The following is a 19,639-nucleotide window of genomic DNA, read 5'->3' as shown; positions in this document are numbered from 1 at the left end:
CCCCCCCCCCCCCCCCCCCCCCCCCCCCCCCCCCGCTGTCGGCTAGCGGGGAGAGGGTCACGGTGCCCCGGGGGGCGTGGGGCCCGCGGGCTGCGGGCAGCCCTCCCCGGCCTGAGGGTTCCCACTGGCGGCACTTGAAGCCCGGTTACCCGGGCCCAGGCCAGGCCCCCCGTCTGTGACCCGCCCCCGTCACCGTGATCCTCGGAGCCTCTGTCACCTGCTCCAGCCGTGCGCCCCCTACTCCACGCGAACGTGACCACGTCCAGGTCCCCGCAAACATGTCCACATTCTATTTGACCAGAGGATCCCACTCCCACCATCTCAGTGACTGTCAAGAGGCCCCATCCCCTCTCCCCGCCTGGGCCCTTGTCATCCGGTTCCGCGGATGATCCGCTCACACACAGGCACACACCTGGCCTGGGGACACTTGAGGTCACATAGAACCCCTGTATTCCTCTGACCAGATGACTCTCCCAGTCCCACCCTGTGACTGTGTCTGGCGATGCCTCCTTACCTGCCTGGCACTTTGTGATTGGGCTCAGCAAACTGCCTTCTGCACACTCTACCCGCATACACCAGGCCTCTTGTGCCCCTTTAGCTTCTCTGCCACCGTCTAGGCGACTCTCTTTAGCCCCTTCAAAAATACTCAACCCCCATCCCGGGGACTCGGTCACCCGGATTCAAGTGACTTCCCCTTTCCCGCACACCCACCTCCACAACCCGGGGACACCTGAGGCTACCCAGGCATTCCAGCAAACATGCACCTCCTTTCTGATCCCACTGTCTCATCTTGTCCTCTGTCCTCTGGACTCCAGAGCCATCCCTCTGGCACCCACACCAGGCCTGGGGTCACCATGAGCACACCTAGCGTCCAGAACCCCCTCCCCAAATTCTCTCAGCTGGAGGGCATCGATTTCCCCCTCCCCACAGACTTGATGGACAGCACCCCCCATACGCGCTTTTTGTGACTCTGACCCAGCAAGTTGCTCTCCTTTATGTTCCTTCCAATGCGATGTGACCTAGTAGCTTAAGTAACTCTTCGGGGGGTCGTCCTGATGGGAGGGGAGGACACCCCCATATTTGGGTACCCCAAGCACTTCCCGCTTACCCAGCCTGCCCCCCACCGCCCCTGTGTACGGTTCACTCCCCATCCCTCCCTCTTCTGACCTGGGTTCCTCCCTGGAGGGGTCTCTTGGGGCCCCAGAGAGAGCCCTGAGGTGGTGATGCTGGCTTGGACACTCCTGGAGCAGGACCTGGCCAGCACTGGAGGGTCCCTGCTGGGCTCTGCAGCGCTGCTACCCCGCCAGCCCCAGCGTGGAGGGGACAGTGCGGGGTGCGTTAGGGGGTGGCCGTCCCAGGTGCAGAGAGAGGCATGGCGAGGCCCACGGCGGGCAGGCCCCCCGAGGAGCCCCCCTCCAGGCGTCTGTGTGTGCTCCATCCCATCCTCCCAGTCCTCCATCTCTGTCGGTTTCTCCCCATCTCTGCGGTGTGGTGCCTCGCGCCTCCCCCTCGTTATGATTTGATTTCTTTTCTTTTGGACAGATTGGTGGTTTCTGTTGTGATTTATCGTGGTGTTGTTTTTTTCTTCCTTTTCCCATCCAGTTATTGTGATCACTCTAAGCCCTGCTCCTGCCCCGTCCCAACGAGCAGGTACCAGCCTTTTTATCATCGCCGCTTGGGACGTCTGCACCATTGACCTAACCGCTGCCCCGGCCGCAGAATGCCTTCCCCACCCCCCCATGCTGCGTGTGTGCGCGTGCGCATCTCCTCTCTCTCTCTCTCTCTCTCACTTTCGCCCCTTCCACACGGTCCACGTCCGGCCGCCTGGCCTCTTCCTCTGTGTCCTGTCACCTCTCGCCCCTGCCTTCCTCTCGGGCACAGGTTTGGACTCCCTGGAGGAGGAAACGGGCGCCCTCGCTGACTAGGAGTCATGACTAGGGGCATGCGTGTGTGCCAGTGTGTGTATGTGAGAGGGAGGGAAAGTGGGGCCAGTGGGGGGACTGGCCTGTTGAGCCATTTCGACACTTCAGCGAACACCGATGGCCCCTGTGTGCTGGCCTGTTCCAGGCACCAGGGACACAGCAGTGAATACAAGGGACCGGGTCCATGCCATTGTGCGGCTGACACTGGGGGTGGGGCGAGGAACAAGGAGCCCACTCCCAATCAGGGAGCCTGGAGAAGGTGACGGGGCTCGGAGAAGAGGCGGGACAGATCAGGGCTGGGGTCCTGCAGGGGACGGTCGGGGAGCCTCTAGAGTAGGTGGCGTTTGAGCCTCATGGGAGGTGGGGGGACATGTGAACCGTGGCCGAGGGAACAGCCCCACCAAGGCCGAGCGCAGGTTCAGCAGGTCTGGGAGCGGATGAGTGTGGGATGTGCCTGTGTGTGGATGTGCGCGTGTGGGAGACCTGGCCGGCGGTCCTGGTGTGTAAGTGGGACTAGGTTGGCCAACTGTGTGTACACAGTCTTGGCGGGGGCGGGGGGGGGGGGTCGCTGGCTCTGTCAGAGGCTCTGTGGCATGTCGTCTGCCTGTCTGCATGTGTGTGGGAGTTTGTGCCATGCCGGGTGTGCGTGCGTGCGTGCGTGCATGTTGGGCTGACAGCCTGGTACATCTGTGGCTCCTGATGGCCACATGCCCCTGTGTCCTCTCTTGTTCTCTCTCTTTCTCTCCCTCCTTCCGTCTCTCTCTCTCTCTCTCTGTGTCCCCCTCTCTCGTGCAGCTGCTGTCCCTCACTCTGCCCTCCCGCCCTGCCGTGTGGTGCATCACCACTCCTGTGACCTCTGTTCACTGGGCCTTCGTGTATCTCCACTGACCCCCACCTTAGTCACCCACACCAGCTCCCTAAGATCCCCATGTGCTTCAGTTTGTGGGGCCAGCTGGAAGCCTCTGTCCCCCGACAGCCTTTTTCCGGGCTCTGGGGCAGCCTCAGGGGCCTGGGAGACTGTGTGAGGGAGGGGACCCATCGGGCACCGGGAGGTGTGGAGAGGGCAGTAGTGTGGTCCTCGCCCCAGAGAGCTGACAGTGCAGGACAGAAAAGGGGCCCAGGTACCCCCAAGGGGCAGGAACCTGGCAGTGTCTCCAGCGAGTCCAGATGCAGGGGGAGCCCCAGAGGTTACCAAGCCAGAGAGTGAGGGCTTAAGACCCTGATTCCGGCCCTGCTGGAGCAGAGATGCAGGGATGGGGCAAAGCGGGGCCGGAGCAGCAGAGAGGGACCGCAAGAGGCGAGGTCACTGGGCCTGGCCATGTCCTCGGGGTCCCCAGAGCTCTTCGTTTGCTCCTGCCAGGCTCTAGCCAGTCCTGCACCCGTTCTTGAACTGCAGGCCAGGCTTGTAGACCTGCCCCCTTGCTCTGGCTGCAGTCAGGGGCCAGGGCCAACGGGGCAAGGAGAGTGCCCGGCTGCCAGCAAGTCAAGCCTATTTGTCCTTCCCCGTTGATCACCGGGCCCGTCACCAGGTGCCTGCAGAACTGTGGGAGGGAACGGTGGGCCACGGCAGGGAGGTGTGGAGAGAGAGGAGGGGGCAGTAGCTGAGGGGTAGGCCACAGGCTTCCCTCCACGGACAGGTGAACCTGGGAGAATGTGTGTAGCTGCCGCCTTCCCCAGCCAGGGACCCCTCTCTGGAGTGCCAGGGCCCCTGGGCTATGGGGCGTCACTGGAGCACCGTCTGTCCCCTCCAGGGGCCACACTGGCCTCCACTTCCCTACCCTGTGGCCAGCCCAGCCAGGGAGGCTGCTAGTCCCTCGGGGAACCTGCACTCCTGTCCTGGGCCCCTCTCTGGCCTGTCTCTGCAGCGCCTCCTTTGGGCCCCAAGTCTTGGCTCCCATCTGTCTGTTTGTCTGTCTGTCTCCCACCCACTCTCCCACCCCTTAACGCCGCCTGCCCGTCCTGGGGTTTCCGCTGCCTGCCCGCTGCCTGCCTGCCTGCCTGGAGCATGCCCGAGCTGTCCGCATGCAGGCTGTTGGAAAGAACCAGACCCCCTCGCCTGGCCCAGCCCCCGCCCCCCTAGTCCCACCAGCCCCTGGAGGGGCTGTGCCACCTGGACCCCCTTACCCGAAGGACACAGGCCCAGCCTGGGGTTCTGCCCTGGCCTCCATTGGCCCCAGCTCTACAGGCCAGGCTGGGAGGCTGCCAGAGGGTGGCCCCCCGACCCTGGAATAAAATGTAGGGTGAGGCAGCCAGAAGCCTGGGTCCCTCACCCGCTGTCTCCCCAGGGTGGTCCGCCTCCCTCTGTTGGGCAGCCAGGTTCAGTGCTGCCCACAGGGCCAGAGCCCAGGCTGATCGTGGCGGGCGTTCCCCCCTCACATGGTCCAGAATGTGGGCGCAGTGGCCCTGGGCCTGCTTCCCAGGCAGAGGTGGGGAGGAGATGGACACACCAGGGAGGTCGCCTGGCTGAGCGATGCCATCAGCCTCCAGGCCTCGTTTTTCTGTCAGCATAGACTTGGGGACACACCCTCAGCCTCTGGGGACCAGCCCTCCCCGCCAGCCCACTGCATCTCCTTCCAGGTTGGGGGTAGGAGAAGGCACCCCAAGAGTGGTTTGGGGGTGGGGAGCTCCTCCGGCCCAGCAGGGAGGGGCAGTGCTGGCCTACCTGAGGGATGCCAGGGAGGGGAGGACCAGGGTCCTAAGCCCCCCAGAATGCCAGCCCTGGAGCTGGGGCCAGCTGGGAGCTCACCCCCTCCCCGCCCCTGGTTCTCACCCCCCCAGCCTTGCAGCTCCCGCTGGCTAATGATGGCGGCAGCCGCTCCCCGTCTTCCGAGAGCTCCCCGCAACACCCTACGCCGCCCGCCCGGCCCCGCCACATGCTGGGGCTGCCACCCACCTTGTTCACACCCCGCAGCATGGAGAGGTGAGCTGTCTGAGTGGGGCCGCTGGCCAGTGGGGGGGTCGGGAGGCGCGTGTCAGAGGACGGTGGTTTAATCTGTGGGAACCCCGGTGTGTAGGGGGCCGGGGTGGCCTCGGCTCGGCCAGGATCCCCCGTCCACCAACGCCTACTCCGTGTCCCCCCAGCATTGAGATTGACCAGAAGCTGCAGGAGATCATGAAGCAGACGGGCTACCTGACCATCGGGGGCCAGGTACCGCCCTGCCCTTGGCCCCTGGGGTGCGGGTAGGCCACACCTGGGTAGGTCCTTGGGGGCAGGGGGCAGAGGCCCGACCCCCAACTTGGGCTCTCCTTCCTTCCCAGCGCTACCAGGCAGAAATCAACGACCTGGAGAACCTGGGGGAGATGGGCAGTGGCACTTGCGGCCAGGTATGGAAGATGCGCTTCCGGAAGACAGGGCACGTGATCGCCGTCAAGGTGAGCCCCCTCCCCCCCACCCCCGCCCCGGGTGGCCCCCACCCTGCGTGCTAAGGCTCCCCTCCTCTCCCGTCCCATGCAGCAAATGCGGCGCTCGGGGAACAAGGAAGAGAACAAGCGCATCCTCATGGATCTGGACGTGGTGCTCAAGAGCCACGACTGCCCCTACATTGTGCAGTGCTTCGGGACCTTCATCACCAATGTGAGCCCGCACCTGCCCACCTGCGGGCCCCGGGCCCGACTCCCTCCCCGAGGGTGGGAGGGGCTTCCCTGCCAGTTCCGAGCATCGCCCACCCCCCCGGCCCTCCCACCCCCTGCCTGGATGGAACCATCTGGGGTGGGCAGGAGGATGCAGCAGCCCCCAAGCCACTTCCTGCTGCCCCACAGACGGACGTCTTCATTGCCATGGAGCTCATGGGCACGTGCGCCGAGAAGCTCAAGAAGCGGATGCAGGGCCCCATCCCCGAGCGCATCCTGGGCAAGATGACGGTGGCGGTGAGCGGCGGGGCAGGGGCACGGCCGGGCAGGCGGGTGGCCCTCAGGCCCTGGCCCCCCCATCACTGGTGCCCGCCCCATCCCCGCCGCAGATCGTGAAGGCGCTCTACTACCTGAAGGAGAAGCACGGCGTGATCCACCGAGACGTCAAGCCCTCCAACATTCTGCTGGACGAGCGGGGCCAGATCAAGCTGTGCGACTTCGGCATCAGCGGCCGCCTCGTCGACTCCAAAGCCAAGACGCGGAGCGCTGGCTGCGCCGCCTACATGGCAGTAAGTGGGGGCCCAGCAGCGCTGGGCTGGGGGGCTGGGGGACCACCCGGGGGCATGCCTGCCCCAGCCACAGGGGACATCCTCCCCTCTCCCCTCTCCCACTGGCAGCCTGAGCGCATTGACCCTCCAGACCCCACCAAGCCAGACTATGACATCCGGGCCGACGTGTGGAGCCTGGGTATCTCCTTGGTGAGATGGGGCCCTGTTTCCGAGGGCTGGGGGCCAGGTCTTCTCTGGGCACGGAGGGAGGGAGCCAGGGCGGGCCGGAAGCCGTCCTCCACCTGGCCAGCTGCCATCTCTGTCCAGGTGGAGCTGGCGACGGGACAGTTTCCGTACAAGAACTGCAAGACGGACTTTGAGGTGCTCACCAAGGTCCTGCAGGAGGAGCCCCCGCTCCTGCCCGGTCACATGGGCTTCTCAGGGGACTTCCAGTCCTTCGTCAAAGACTGGTGAGGAGCTCCCGGCCCGGCCCTCCGCGCTGGGAGGCGGGACGAGGTCAGGTGTGGCCCCGCGCTCCTGGCAGCCAGCCGGGGGATCCAGGGCCCGAGGGAATGGAGGGGGTCCCCCGGGTTGGGGGTGGGATAGCCTTGAGTGAGGAGGGGCTGGTGGCAGGGACTGCACACAGGAGCCGAGCTGAGCCCTGGGGGCCATGAGTTGGGTTTGGACTCGGCCCGAGGGGACAGCTGGCCTTGCGGGCATTTGGCAGGGTGGACCCTGGGCTTCCCCACGGGACAGTGTGAACTAAGGGCTTGGAACAGAATTCTGCGTGCCGAGTGTCTCCCCCAGGGAGCCCCCGCCCCTCTCCCACGGGCACCTCACAACCCAGTTCAGGCTCTCAACAGGTGGGAGGCCCTCCTGCCACTGGGGGCAGGCTTCCCACTTGTCAGCACAGGGCCAGAGGACGCAGTGGCTCCTTCCACGATCCTGCAGCCTCCTGGCTCCGTGGGAGGGCAGCTGAGCACGGGGTGCCGGCCTCTCCCTGACTCTCACTTCTCTTCCCTCCCTTCTCTCCAGCCTTACTAAAGATCACAGGAAGAGACCAAAGTATAATAAGCTACTTGTGAGTACCTGCTCTCCCCTCCTGTCCAGGCCCCCACCCCGGTCCCCTCCCCACCCGCCCTCAGATGGATGCCCAGGGCCTGAGCGCCAGGCCAGCAGGGAAGCGCCCTGGGCCTAAGCCCCTCCTCGGCCCGCAGGAACACAGTTTCATCAGGCGCTACGAGACGCTGGAGGTGGATGTGGCATCCTGGTTCAAGGACGTCATGGCGAAGACTGAGTCGCCCCGGACTAGCGGAGTCCTGAGCCAGCACCACCTGCCTTTCTTCAGGTAGCCACGTGGTGGCGGCCAGCCCTGCCGGGGGCCAGGGGCATGGCCACAGGCCCCCCTGCCCCACCCGGCCACCCAGCTGCCCGCCAGGGGAGACCTGGGACCTGGACGGCCGCCAAGGGCTGAGGACAGAAAGTAGGGGGCGCCGAGCCACCCCCGACTCCCTGCCCACCAGCCGTGGACAGACGGGCCACCAGGCCCAGCCCTTCCTGACCCGGGCTCAGCCGGCCGTGCGTCCCCCGACAGACACTGTGAACGGAAGACAGCAGGCCGCGAGCAGACTCGCTATTTATTCAGCCGTAACCTCTGGGCTGGGGCGGCCCCCAGGGGCTGGGAGAGAGCCGCCCGTCCTGCACCCTCCCACACTCGCCCCCGCGGGCTCTCCCCTCCGCCTTGTCCCACGCACACGCTTCCTGGCCCCGTGTCCCTCTCTGTCACCTCCCTCTCTACCTCTCTGGCTTTCCCATCGCCTTCCCTGCCTCTGCCTCTCTCCTGGCCCAAGCCTGCCCCCCTACCCGCGGGACCCCTGGGGCCACAGGCCACCAGCGAGCAATGAGTGGCGTCCTGGCCGTGGGAAGGCGTGCTGAGCATTGCGACTGCAGCCGGCCCTGGGCCGGTCTCTCTCTGTCTCTCTCTCTCTCTCTTTGATCTCAGGGGGTCCTTTTTGGAGTTTATTGTATTTTATTGTACTTGGTGGGGCGTTTGGGGGTGGGGGGGAGGAGAAGAGCTCGTCTCATGGGGTTTGTCGGTACCTTCAGAAACTTTTACCAAAGTCATGTTGAGCTGCTTGTGGGGGAGCCCCCACCCGCCCACCCGTGGGCAGTGGAGGGCTGGGGGCCGAGCTGGGGGGCCTGGGCCGCTGCGCATTATCGGCCCAGCCCAGCCCAGGAGAGACTGGTCCTGAAGGTAGGCTCTGGGGGCTCCTCCTCCCTCAGGGCTGGAGACTGGCCACAGCTTGAGGGGGTGAGTTGAGGACCTCAGGGGGCGCGGAGGGAGCCCAAGGGGCCGTGGCCACCCAGGGTGGCCTTCAGGGAAGGCAGGCGCGGGGCGAGGTGGAGGGCAGGAGACGCCGGTGCAGCAGGGAGGCGGCAGAGGGAAGGGATGGCGGGAGTGGGGGCCGCGGGGCCCAGGGAGGCAGGACGGAGGGTGCAGGGAGTGGATGCGGGGGTTCTAGGACGTGTGACAGGGACAGAGGTGGGCAGGCCGAGGGCTGGGCGTGCGGAGGCAGTCACGCCCTCATGGTGCCCCTGAGCGCCCCTCGACTCACCCAGGGCTGGCCAGTCCCTAGCCCGCCTGGAGGCCAGGCCGTGGTCCCCCCAGCCCTCCGCAGCAGCCAGAGCAGGAGGGGGGGGGTCTTTCTTTTTGTTGGTCATGCATGCAAATCAAGTGGACAACAAACAAAGTAACAAAAAAAAAGAAAAAAAAAAACCCCACAAAACCATAAAAACCAACCACACCAAAGGTGAGGCCCCTCGCTGGCTGTAGCCGCCGCGTCTAGACTAAGGCGGCCCTGTAGCCTCTGTCCTCTGACTCCTTACTCGCCGTGGTCACAAGATGCCGCATGTGTCAGAAGTACTCCAAGTCATCCTCTCTCTGCCCCCCGGGGCACGGCCACCTTCTCTGGCCCCAGGTCCCCTTTGTGAGGGGATGGGGCAGGGTGGGGGGCCACAAGCCCGGTCTCCGCTCCCTCCCTGGCCGGGCCCACAGCCCCAGGGGCCTGAGCGGGGAGCCCGAAGGGCGCGTGGCTGGTCCCAGGGCCCGCGCAGGCCCGAGCCCGGCTGCCTCGGTTTCTTTTTATTTAACTTTCTTTTCTGTTTTGTGAGTGTGTGTCCGCCCCCCCCCCCCTTCAGTGTTAAGTGGAAGTCCTGGGGGAGCCTCTGTTCCCCCTCTCCCACGTCACGTCCTCCCCTGCGTCACCGGTCACCAGCCATCCCTCTCAACCAGGCAGAGGGCGGAGCCGGCAGGCAGGGGCCTGGGGCGGCCTGGCCCAGCCCACTGGCCCAAGACCCCTCTCAGGCCGCCAGTATTGCCCTGTCCGTTTTTAAAACGAAACGCCCTCGTTTGTAAATCCTTAGACGCTTGAGAATAAAACCCTTCCCTTTTCTTCCACTGAGTCTGTTGTGTGTCGTGGGCATGGTGGCACCTGGCAGCGAGGGGTGGGAGAGGGCTGGGAGCCCTGGCCTTGAAGGGGTGGCGGCTGGGGGAGCGGTGCCATTGTGGCCATTGAGGCCTCTACATCGGGGGTAAACTGAGGCAGGGTTGGGGCTGGGAGCGGGTGTTTGTCGTGACTTGTCAGGCATCAAGTGGCCAGTGTGAGGGAGCTCCCTCCGCCCCCAGTAGCCTCAGGTCATCGGAGAGAGCCCTTAATCCCCGCAGGCCTTGGGCTCCAGCTCTGATGTCAGCCCCTCAGTGCCCCGCCCCTTGGCCTGCCTCCTGCGGTGGCCACCCAGCCAAGGCCAGGGCTGCCTGCCCACCTGCCGGCCCTGAGTGCTGCCCCGGCTGGTGCCTCTGCTGTGAGCCCTTGCACACTCGCCTCCGCCAGTCCAGCATGCTGGGTGTCACTCTCCTGCTGCTGGCCCTGCTCCCGGGGACGACCACCTTGCCCAGCCGGCCACCTGGTACGTACGGGCTGGGGACGTGGACCGCATCACACTCGGGTTCCCATGTGGCTCTTTCTCAACTTGTCCTCTCGTCCATCCTGCCTGGGGGAGCAGAAGTGGGTGGCAGGTGGGTCTGCCCCTGTCCCCTATTCTAGGTCCTCTGGGACCCCCAGCTGCTTCAAAGCCCCCAGCAACCAGGGTGAGGCCCAGGGCTGTGGGGGGCATGGAGTGGTGTACAAAGGCTTTAGGAGGTGTGTGCGCATCCTGAATGGCGGAGAACCTCGGTTGACAAGGACCCCAGCCAAGGCCTCCTGAAGCAGACAAGTGTGTGTGTGTGCGCCTGCGCGCATGCACCCCTGTGGGAGCTCCCCAGAGCCGCCCCCTGTGCGGCCACTGCTCAGCCTGGGCGTGGGGAACCTGGGCCAGGAGAAGCCCCAGTCCCTTGGGATGGGCCGGGCTCGGGCTGGGCCAGAAGGGCTGGGGAAGAGCACCTTTTCAGCTCCCTGCTGATGGCAACACCTCCCTCCCCTTAGAAAGGGAAGGGTGGGCCAGCACCCTCCCCCCAGGCCGGCCCTGCTGCAGCCCCAGAGCCCCTCGCTTGCAGAGCGTCTGGGACAGGAGGACCTCTGAGCCCACCCAGGCTGCCCCTTCACTATGGGGGCCCCTCAATCCCTCCCCGCCATGATTCCTCGCCCCCTGCGTGTGCAGAAATCTAGGCCCTGGAAGCGGGGCTCCTCCCCAGGGGCGCGCAGCTTTGCACCCGGCCTCAGCGTCCGGGCTGTGACGTCCAGAGGTCTCCAGGTGAAGGGGGCATGGAGCCCAGCATGGGGGAATCCTCCACCACGGCTGCACCCGTTTCTCAAAGGAGGCAGCGGAGGCGAGCAGGTTAGGGGACTTGGCCCAATGGCCCAAGGGCAGCGCGTCTTCCCCGCTCTGTGCTACCCTCTCTGCCCGTCAGCGCCCCCGTTTCCCGCGGCGCCTGGGCCCTGGCTGCGCCGACCCCTTTTCAGTCTGGAGCTGTCGGACTCGGAGGACGCCTTCCCGCGCCGCGGGGGGCCGCTCGAGGTCCCGGCCAACAGCCGCGTGTTCGTGCAGGTGCGGACGCGGGGCGCCCGGGAACCGGGTGGGGGCAGGTAGAGACGGCCTACCCTGACCGCGACCCCGCCCTCAGGCGGCCCTGGCCCGCGCCTCCCCGCGCTGGGGCCTGGCCGTGCACCGCTGCTCGGTGACACCGTCCTCGCGTCCGGCCCCGGGGCCCGCCCTGGCCCTGCTGCGCGGGGGCTGCCCCGCCGACGCCTCGGTCGCCTTCCCGCCGCCACCGCCGCCGCCGCGCCCCGGGGCCGCCCGCCCCGCGCGCTTCAGCTTCCTCCTGCGCCCGGTCTTCAACGCCTCCGTGCAGTTTCTGCACTGCCAGCTGAGCCGCTGCCGCCGCCTCCGGGGAGGCCGCCAAGCGCCTGCGTCTCTGACGCCGCCGCGACCGTCGCCGGTGCGCGAGCGCATGGCTGGGTGGCCAAAGACCGTCGGGGGCTGAGCATAAACGCCTCTGGCATCTGAGGGAGGAGCTCCTTGGGGTTTGGGGATCTGGGGGTCGGGGCGCTTTGGAGTCGGGGGCAGGGGTCCCTCGGAACTGGGGTAGGCACTGGGTCTCTCTCGGGCTGGAGCCTGGGCGCAAGGATCCCCGAGGGGCCCGTGGGGCTCTGCTCAAGGGTTCCTCGGGACAGGGAGTGGTCACTGAGTTCCCTCCTGGGCCGGGCTCTGGGATCCCCTTGGGCAGGGTTCCAGGGTCCCTTGGGCGGGGTTCGGAGGTCCCTCCAGGGCTGGGTGGCTGGATGCAGAAGGTCGCTAAGGGGCTGAATCTCTGGGCTTCACAGGTTAGGTGCTCAGAGAGCTGGGTCGCGTGACCACCTTCAGCCGCTGAAATTTGGGGTCCTTGCGGGCCGGGAGCCTGGCTGCTTGTATATCTCAGGGGCTTGGTTGAGGGACCCCCAAAGGGCCAGACTTCCAGGGGTCTAGTGGCGGGACTCCTGGTTACAAAGGGTACTGGACACTAAGATCTCTTGGGATCCTGGATCCCGGGGCCTGACGTCGCCATCTCTTGCCTCCCCTCCCCCAGTGTCTGCCTCAGGATGAGGTGTGCGCGGGCGCCGGCAGTGGCAGCGGCGAGAGCCCGGGTGCCGACAGCCCGCACCTGCACACGCTGACGCAGCCCATCGTGGTCACCGTGCCGCGGCCGCCCCCCAGTGAGCGCGCAGTCGTCTTCCGCGGGGGTCTCTGGGGCCGGCCAAGGGGGTTTGGGGAGGACCCCTGGGGGGCCTGGACCCAGTGTCAGCGTTGTACTCGCCACAGGGCCCCCCAAGAGCGTCCCCGGCAGAGCCGTGCGCCCCGAGCCTCCCGCGCCGGCCCCGGCGGCCCTGGAGCCCGCGCCGGTGGTGGCGCTGGTGTTGGCCGCCTTCGTGCTGGGCGCCGCGCTGGCCGCCGGGCTCGGCCTCGTCTGCGCGCACTCAGGTACCACCCTCCGCCCGCCGAGACCTCCGCCCGGCCCCTCGCCTGTTCCCGCGCGTCCGCACCCCGGGGCGCCGCGATCCCCGCGTGCCGGGCCCGACCATCCCTAGACTCGCCTCCGCCACGCTCGCAGCAGCCCCCAGGGGGCGCCCTTGCCCCGGCCCCGCGCGCAGCAGCCCCTACCGCTCGGCAGCCAGCCTCTCCCTTCCAGCGCCCGTGCCCCCCGGCCCGCCCCCGAGAGCCTCGCCCAGCGGCCTCCAGCCCAGGAGGCCCCAGTGAGGCAGGTGAGTGTGTGTGTGCGTGTGTGTGTGTGTGTGGGGGGGGTGTCACGTGGGGATGGTGGGACAGCTGGAGGAGGGAGATGATGACAATGGCCCTTCAAAGCCCTTTCTGTGCCAGGCAGGGTTCTAAATGTTACGCGTTTTAACTAATTTAATCCTCATAACCTTCAGGTAGATACTATTATAATCCCCGTATGAGAGATGAGAAAAACGAGATACTCTCTCAAGTGAACTGTCCAAGGTCACAAAATTTGATGAAGCTGAGATTCGAACTCACGTATGAGTCACTCGCGGCCGACTGGGGGCTCTATGTCGCAAGAGGGGGGTCCTGAAACCTCAGACTCGTACTAGGCGAGGGGAATTCGGCACACAGACTGATGGGGAAGCCAATGATCGGCTGGGAAGGGGGTGGCCTGCCTTGTGTCCTCTTCCTCGCTCAGCCTGGGTCGCCCCCTCACCCCAGGGATGGCGCGCCCCCAGCGGGGTTCGGAGATGTACCAGCCACGGCCTCGGACCAGGCCTGCCAGGACTGGACGGGCTGTCCTGGACCTCGGACTCGATGGGACCACGATCCCTGCGCCCCGCCCCCCTCGCTCCTCCTCCCCCCCTCCCACCTGGGCTCAAAATAAACATCTGGTCTGATCCGCAGAAGTCTGAACTCTGGGTGTGCCTGCGGCGCGGGGGTGGGGCCAGGAAGCAGAGGCCTGGGGCCAGGACTGGGGGATGCGGGATGGAAGAGGTCCAGACTGCAGGGGTGGGGCTTGGGGGCGTGGCTCATAGGCCCACACACACGTGTGCAGATCCGGGCCAGGGGAGAACCAAGGGCGTTTTGTCCCAAACAGAAAGCGACCAACCTCACCGGCTGAAGTTTTAAATAGGCCCCGCCTCCTTCCTCCACCCCTGCACCGGCCCACCCGCCTCCTGCGTGTTTCCAAACCAGGACCCTGCCCCCGCTAGGCCCTCGCTCCCCGGCCTCTGCTCCAGGCTCTTCCACAGTCGAGAGCTTCAAGGTCTCCTGCCCGAGCACCTCCCCGCCCAGAGCACAGACAACAGGGGGACTATTAGCTCCATTTTACAGATGAGGAAACTGAGGCTCAGCACGGCCGCAGGGCTCCATCACCTGCTCAAGGTCCCCAGGGCTGGTCGACCCCCCCAGCCCAGGCTCTTGGCTACGACTGGACAGCTGCCTTCGGCCAGGGCCCACCGCTCTTCGAGAAGCAAAGTACACAGGCGGTTCAAAAGACTCAGTCCAAGAACGGAGGAGGGCGCGAGATCGGAGGGCTCGGCTCCGGGACGCGAAGGGGACGACACGCGGGGTGGGCAGGCTTCTCGTTCGCCCCGCCTCCGTTCGGAGGCCGCTCTGCCCACCATTTCCCATCCAGGCGGCTCCAGTCGGCCCGCCAACGCGGAGCCACGCCCCCACCTGCTTCCGCCTCGGCGCGGTGCTTTCTGGCCCCAGCGGCCTCCGTAGCCCCGCCCACCGGGGAAACGGCCCTGGAGCGCCGACACCGCCTTCCCGCGCCGGCATGAAGCCCCCGCAGCGGCGGCGGGCAGCCCCGGCGCGCTATCTTGGCGAGGTGACCGGCCCCGCGGCCTGGAGCGCCCGTGAGAAGCGGCAGCTGCTACGACTGCTGCAAGCGCGGCGGGGCCAGCCGGAGCCCGACGCCGCCGAGCTGGCGCGGGAGCTGCCGGGCCGCAGCGAGGCCGAGGTGAGGGGTCCCGGGAAGGCCCGAGGCTGGAGGCGGGGCCAGGATGGGTCCCGGGCGGGGCCTGGGTGGGCGGGACGAGGTGCGGCTTAGGGGCGTGGCCTGGAGATAGGCGGGACGAGGTGGGGCGGGGGCGGGGCCTTGGGTGGGCGGGGCGAGATGAGGTCGGGGGCGGGGCGAGGCTGAGGAACCGAGTGCGTGCTGGAGGAGGTCGGGACTCGTGGAAGGCTGGGTGGTGGGTGCGTGTGAGAGGCTGAGGGGCGGGGCGAGGAGGTAAGGCTGCGGGAGGCTGAGGGGCGGGGCGTGGGCGTTGCGAACGCGAGCCTGGGGGCGGGGCGAACTTGGGGGGAAGGCGGGGGAAGTGGGCGGGGCCTACGTGAGGCTGAGAGGCGGGGCGAGGAGGAGGCAGTGCTGTGGGAGGCTGAGGGGCGGGCGGGGCGGGGCGCGAAGGGGGCGGTGGGGGGGGGGGGGAGGAGGGGGCAGGGCTGCGGGAAGCCGAGGGGCGGGACGTGGCCGGAGCGAAGCCCACTAATAGGGCGGAAGGCGCAGCGGGAGTGAGGTCGAAGTCAGTCGGGCAATGGGCCAGAGTGACCGTAGCGAGGAAATGAATAGGGCGGTGCTTAGCATGGGGGTGGCCCTGGCTGCGGGGAGGAGCCAGAACCGGCCCAGGCCTTCCATCCTTGTTCGTAGCTGGTCCCACCTGGGGCCTTGGCCTGCGAGCCCCCGAGCGGACTCACTGAGACCCTTCTCACCGGGCTAGCGGGAGGCTAGGGAGCAGTGGCCGGCCTGGAGCAGGCAGTGGGCTCCTGCTTCTCTCCCCGAGCCCTGGGCTTACAGAAGGCCGCCTCCTCTCTCCCCAGATCCGGGACTTCCTGCGGCAGCTCAAGGGTCGCGTGGCCCGGGAGGCCATTCAGAGGGTGCACCCAGGTGGCCTCCAGGGCCCAAGGCACCGGCAAACACAGACTCCGGCCCCCATCGAGGTGTGTCAGGGCAAGGAGTTGGGGAGGATAACGCTGTCAGGGGGTCCCTAGGAGGGGCAGGGCTGTGGGGGCCCCTGAGGGTTGGTCCCCAGGCCGACCAGGCCCCTTCTGGTTGCCCCCCCCAGGTGTGGATGGACCTGGCTGAGAAGCTGACAGGCCCGCTGGAAGAAGCCCTGACTGTGGCTTTCTCCCAGGTACAGCCATCCCCCGGGCCGGCCGGCGTGTCCCAGGGACAGGGTCATACCTAGCTAGGAGTCTAGATGAGGTGGACCTGGGTCCTGGGCCGTCCCTCCCGCCAGCTCTGTGCCTCTGGCCAGTCCCTGGACACCCTGAGCCTCAGTATCCCCGCTTCTGAGGCCAGCTCCTGGATGTGACCCTTCTTCAGGGTGGCAGGGATGATTCGGTGAGCAGGTGGGGGTCCCAGCCGAGTGCAGGGCCGGGGAGCCGCCGATCAGAGGACTTCCGCCTTTCCCCACTGATCTCTCTGCCTGCCAGGTGCTCACCATCGCGGCCACGGAGCCCATCAGCCTCCTGCACTCCAGGCCCCCCAAACCCACGCAGGCCCGCGGAAAGCTGCTGCTGGTCAGCGCCCCCGGAGGGCAGGAGGCCCTGGGCCCTGAGGCCCCTGGCCCCGCCCCTAAGACACATGGCTCCACCCCTGAGGCTCCTGGCCCCGCCCCTGAGGCCTCTGGCCCCGCTCCTAAGACTGTTGGCCCAGCCTCTGAGGCGTCTTCGGAATCCCTGGCCGGCCCCTCTACTGAGGAAGATTTTGCCGTGGACTTTGAGAAGATCTACAAGTACCTGTCGTCCATCTCCCGCAGCTGCCATGGCCCTGAGCTTTCTGCAGCTGGTGAGAGGAATGGGGGCGGGGCTGTGGGGTGGGGGGCCCAGGCGGCAGGCCCCACCCTCCCCTCACCCCCGCCCTCCCTCCCTCCATCACCAGAGTCCGCTGTGGTCCTCGACCTGCTCATGGCCCTGCCCGAGGAGCTGCCTCGCCTGCCCTGCGCTGCCCTGGTTGAACATCTGGCGGAGACGTACCTACGCCTGACGGCCCCCCAGCCCGACCCCGCCAGTGGGGGCCTGGGGCCCGCAGCCGAGGATGGCGGGACAGGCTCCGGGGGGGAAGAGGAGGCCGGCCAGGCCGTGCCCCAGGCTCCTGAGAATGCCGGGCCCAGCGAGCCGAGATCCACTTGGCAAGCAGCTGGGGTCTGTCCCCTGAACCCGTTCCTGGTGCCCCTGGAGCTTCTGGGCCAGGCGGCCACCCCTGCAAGGTGAGGGCCCGGCAGGCAGAGGACACAGCAGACATCTGTGAGGCCCCTGGCCTCAGGCCTGCTCGGGCTGGCACGGGCTTGTCAGGATCCGGTCACGGGGGAAGATCCCTGGCACGATGCAGCACAGAACGGAGTGGCCTTGGAGATGCTCGATACTGCGGGGGTCTCAGAAGGCGAAGCGCAGTGGTACAGGGGTTCGCCCACGAACTCAGTGGGCTGAGGGAGGGGGCGCATGGGGGGGGGGGGCAGGCAGCTGGGTTAAAACCACTGTCAAATACTGCCCCCAGTCCCTTCCTGCGTCCTCTGTTCTATTCCTGTAACTGTCAATAAAGTTCTTGTCAGTACTCTCTTTCTCCTGTGAGTTAAAGATGATGGCAGTGGGGGCCCAAAGTGCCAGAGCTTGGACTTCTGGGGACCGAGGCGCGGTCATCAGCAAAGGCTGCTGCCTCCCCGTCCAGTCCGATGCTGCCTGCAGTGACCTCAGTGTGGCTGTGAGGGGACTGCTGGTGACAGTGTGCCCTACAGGTGTCAGGGAAAGGTTTTCAGAGTGAAGTGACCTCACATCATACAGATGGAAGGGAGAGGCCAGCAGAGTGAGGGCGGCCAGGTGGGAGGAGCCAGGACCCAGGCCCGGGGTCCTGGGGGTTAGGGGTGGGCTCCCCATGTGGCAGGCGTGGGAAGGGAGGGCAGTGAGTCCCTGAGGTGGCCTTGGGGAAACAAGGGGAGAAGGGAGACAGGGAGGGGGAGCTGGAGGGGCCTTAGGATCAGAGAGGGGCCAGGAGTCCTGGCTGCTGCCAAGGGCCCCAATTCCCCGGGGTGCTGCTGGGTCTCCTGGCACCGGGTCCCTCTCCATCAGCCTCCCTGAGGGTCTGGATTCAGGGGCAGGTGGGAAGGGTGGGGAACCAAGTGTCTCCTCCCCGCGCCACCCTCCCTCGAGCCCAACTAGTCCTCCGAGAGCCAGTAAATTTTCTGCCCGCAGCCTGTGCGTTGACACAGCTTTCCTTTTATAGACGCGCTTGCTTCTCCCCACACACGTTGTACACAGCTCCCCGGGGGCGTGCCACTCATCCCCAAGGCGGGCGGCCGTGGAGCGGAGCCAACCTGCTCCGTGCACGCGGCCCCACAGCACCAGACCCACGGTCCCCAAAGTGCCCGCGGCAACCATGGGCAGGAGGGACCAGCCTCAGAGATTTGGGGCTGCAGCGGTGGTCACGGCGCCGGGAGGCCGTGCCAGTTCTCGGAGACAACCGCTAGGGCTGGCTGAGGGTGCCCCATCTCAGCTCCCCACGGGGCTAAGGCCATTCGACGGCCCGGAGAGTCTCCCCAAGTCAAAGGAAAGAAGCAGGGGGGGAGGGGGGGGGGGGGGGCTCTTGGCTGTGCCTGGAGCTGGGAGGATGGAGACAGGCACACATCAGTCCCCCCAGAGCGTGGGTCTGGGTGTTCCCGCAGAACTGGACAGCTGTTAAGAGCGTGCAGAAGTCAGACCCAGGTTCAAATGCCAGCCCGGCCAGAATCCAGGCACGTGGCATGGGCAAGTCATTCAAGCTGCCTGGGCCTCAGTCTCCTAGCCTGTGGAACGGGGATGCTAACGGGCTCGCCGTCTGGGCCCTGAAGAGGGCACAGGCCATGCGCCCGAGGCGAGGCACTAACTTAGCACGCTGCTTGGCAGGTAGTAAGCGCTCAACAATAGCTTTTATTGTCACCATCACTCAGAGGCGGGGAATGAGAAGGCATGGGGAGGCCCGTGAGGGGATGGCAAGAGGGATCAGGGCGAAGTGGCAGGAGGGCCAAGGAGGGGCGGAAGCGGTGACAGAGGGAGGGGGCGCTGACCTGAACTGGGGCCCGGGCTGGGGGCGGGAGGGAGCCCGCCACGCTCTCCCCCCACGGAAGGCGCCACGCATCCTGGACACAGCAGCCGCTGTCGCTCTTCAGGCTCGGTCTCCGGGGCAGGCTGCGCAGCGCACATTGGTATGCAGCGTCCACCCGTGGGCCCAGGAGAGCCTGCCCCGCAGGGCCGGAGCCCAGGGAGGGGCTCCACGCTTACGGGGGGCGGGGGAGTGAGGATGGCCAGACGACAGGGCAGGGAGGGGGTACAGGAGGGTCCCCACATCCAGGAACGGCCATGACACTCATGCTCGGCGGCAGGACAATAGCAGAGCCACCTACACGCTGAGGCGGGGCGGGGCGGGTCCTCTTCCCACCCGGGGTCGGTGGGTTACGGAGCGACAACAGGGCGGGACAAAGGCACGAAGTGGGGCTCCGGCCTGGCCAGGAGGGAAGATGGGAGGGTCTGAGCGGGGAGGGGCTGGACTTCTCCTAACGCCCCCGCCCCCTCGGGCCGGGCTCCGAGGCGGGATCCCGAGCGCCCCGGTCGGGCAACCGGGGGAGACCCTGCGGAGGGCAGGCCCGGGTCGCCCCAGCTCAGACCAGCGCGTAGTCGAACTGCCCGCGCTCGAGCGCCTCCTTGTGGTCGGTCCAGGACGAGGCGGGCATGCGGCTGTAGGGGTCGAGCAGGATGCGCACGCAGCGCACCATCAGCAGCACCAGCACCACGAGCAGACACAGCACGAAGGCGAACACGGTGCGCTGCTCCGCGTCCAGGCCCGCGCCCACCGGGGGCCCCGTCGACGGCGGCAGCGGCTCGGGGGACAGTGTCCACGTCGCGCTCATGGCTCACATCGCCGCGCGCCCTGTGGAGGAGGGGGCCCGCCAGGGGCGCGGGGATGAGGCGGCGCCCTCCCGCGGCCCCGCGTCGCCCCCTCCTGCCGCCGCCCCCACCCGCGCCCGCGCCTCCGTCCCCGGGCTACGCCCACGCCCGGCCCGCGGGCACGCCGCCGCCGCCGCCGCCGCCACGCCGGGACCCAACTCCGGCCGTGCGCCCAGGTGGGGCGCCGACAGCGGGGCCGGGAGC

The 19,639-nt window shown here is 67.1% G+C and overlaps 4 protein-coding genes across 7 annotated transcripts in view; 3 read left to right on the top strand and 1 right to left on the bottom strand.

The window, feature by feature from the left end:
• MAP2K7 (mitogen-activated protein kinase kinase 7) overlaps nt 1-9,502 on the top strand; it is a 9,983-nt gene extending 481 nt beyond the window's left edge. Inside the window, exons 2-12 of one of the 3 annotated variants that reach the window (XM_046685590.1) lie at nt 1,603-1,650; nt 4,701-4,842; nt 5,004-5,070; nt 5,181-5,294; nt 5,377-5,496; nt 5,682-5,789; nt 5,882-6,061; nt 6,170-6,250; nt 6,368-6,510; nt 7,076-7,121; nt 7,258-9,499. In XM_046685590.1, the coding sequence (XP_046541546.1) occupies nt 1,603-1,650; nt 4,701-4,842; nt 5,004-5,070; nt 5,181-5,294; nt 5,377-5,496; nt 5,682-5,789; nt 5,882-6,061; nt 6,170-6,250; nt 6,368-6,510; nt 7,076-7,121; nt 7,258-7,392 (1,184 nt within the window). In that variant the 3' untranslated portion in view covers nt 7,393-9,499. Of the gene's footprint in view, nt 1-1,602; nt 1,651-4,700; nt 4,843-5,003; nt 5,071-5,180; nt 5,295-5,376; nt 5,497-5,681; nt 5,790-5,881; nt 6,062-6,169; nt 6,251-6,367; nt 6,511-7,075; nt 7,122-7,257 lie in introns of all 3 variants that reach the window. The other 2 variants (XM_046685591.1, XM_046685592.1) reach the window with 2 other exon arrangements.
• Nucleotides 9,503-10,812: 1,310 nt separating this feature from the next.
• On the top strand, nt 10,813-12,769 carry TGFBR3L (transforming growth factor beta receptor 3 like). Its single transcript, XM_046685594.1, is given in 7 exon segments — nt 10,813-10,895; nt 10,897-11,083; nt 11,160-11,474; nt 11,763-11,771; nt 12,102-12,228; nt 12,335-12,493; nt 12,702-12,769. Coding segments are annotated over 7 exon segments (948 nt in total).
• A 785-nt stretch (nt 12,770-13,554) lies between these two features.
• On the top strand, nt 13,555-17,003 carry SNAPC2 (small nuclear RNA activating complex polypeptide 2). Of its 2 annotated transcripts, XM_046686083.1 has the most exons (5): nt 13,876-14,480; nt 15,338-15,457; nt 15,583-15,651; nt 15,953-16,307; nt 16,401-16,978. In XM_046686083.1, the coding sequence occupies exons 1-5, from the start codon at nt 14,298-14,300 to the stop codon at nt 16,730-16,732; spliced, it is 1,059 nt and encodes a 352-aa protein (XP_046542039.1). In that variant the 5' UTR covers nt 13,876-14,297; the 3' UTR covers nt 16,733-16,978. The 2 variants fall into 2 exon arrangements, with proteins under 2 accessions (XP_046542040.1, XP_046542039.1); XM_046686084.1 differs by lacking the exon at nt 15,583-15,651 and having other exon boundaries at nt 13,555-14,480; nt 16,401-17,003.
• A 1,398-nt stretch (nt 17,004-18,401) lies between these two features.
• CTXN1 (cortexin 1) lies at nt 18,402-19,520 on the bottom strand. The gene has a single exon (XM_046637659.1). The coding sequence runs from the start codon at nt 19,396-19,398 to the stop codon at nt 19,150-19,152; it is 249 nt and encodes an 82-aa protein (XP_046493615.1). The 5' UTR covers nt 19,399-19,520; the 3' UTR covers nt 18,402-19,149.
• Between the last annotated feature and the right edge of the window lie 119 nt (nt 19,521-19,639).

Source organism: Equus quagga, chromosome 14 (genome assembly GCF_021613505.1).
Source record: "Equus quagga isolate Etosha38 chromosome 14, UCLA_HA_Equagga_1.0, whole genome shotgun sequence".
In the NCBI taxonomy this organism is placed as follows: Eukaryota; Metazoa; Chordata; class Mammalia; order Perissodactyla; family Equidae; genus Equus; species Equus quagga.
The sequence above is the reverse complement of the archived record's forward strand: the minus strand, read 5'-3'. Positions and strand labels throughout refer to the sequence as shown.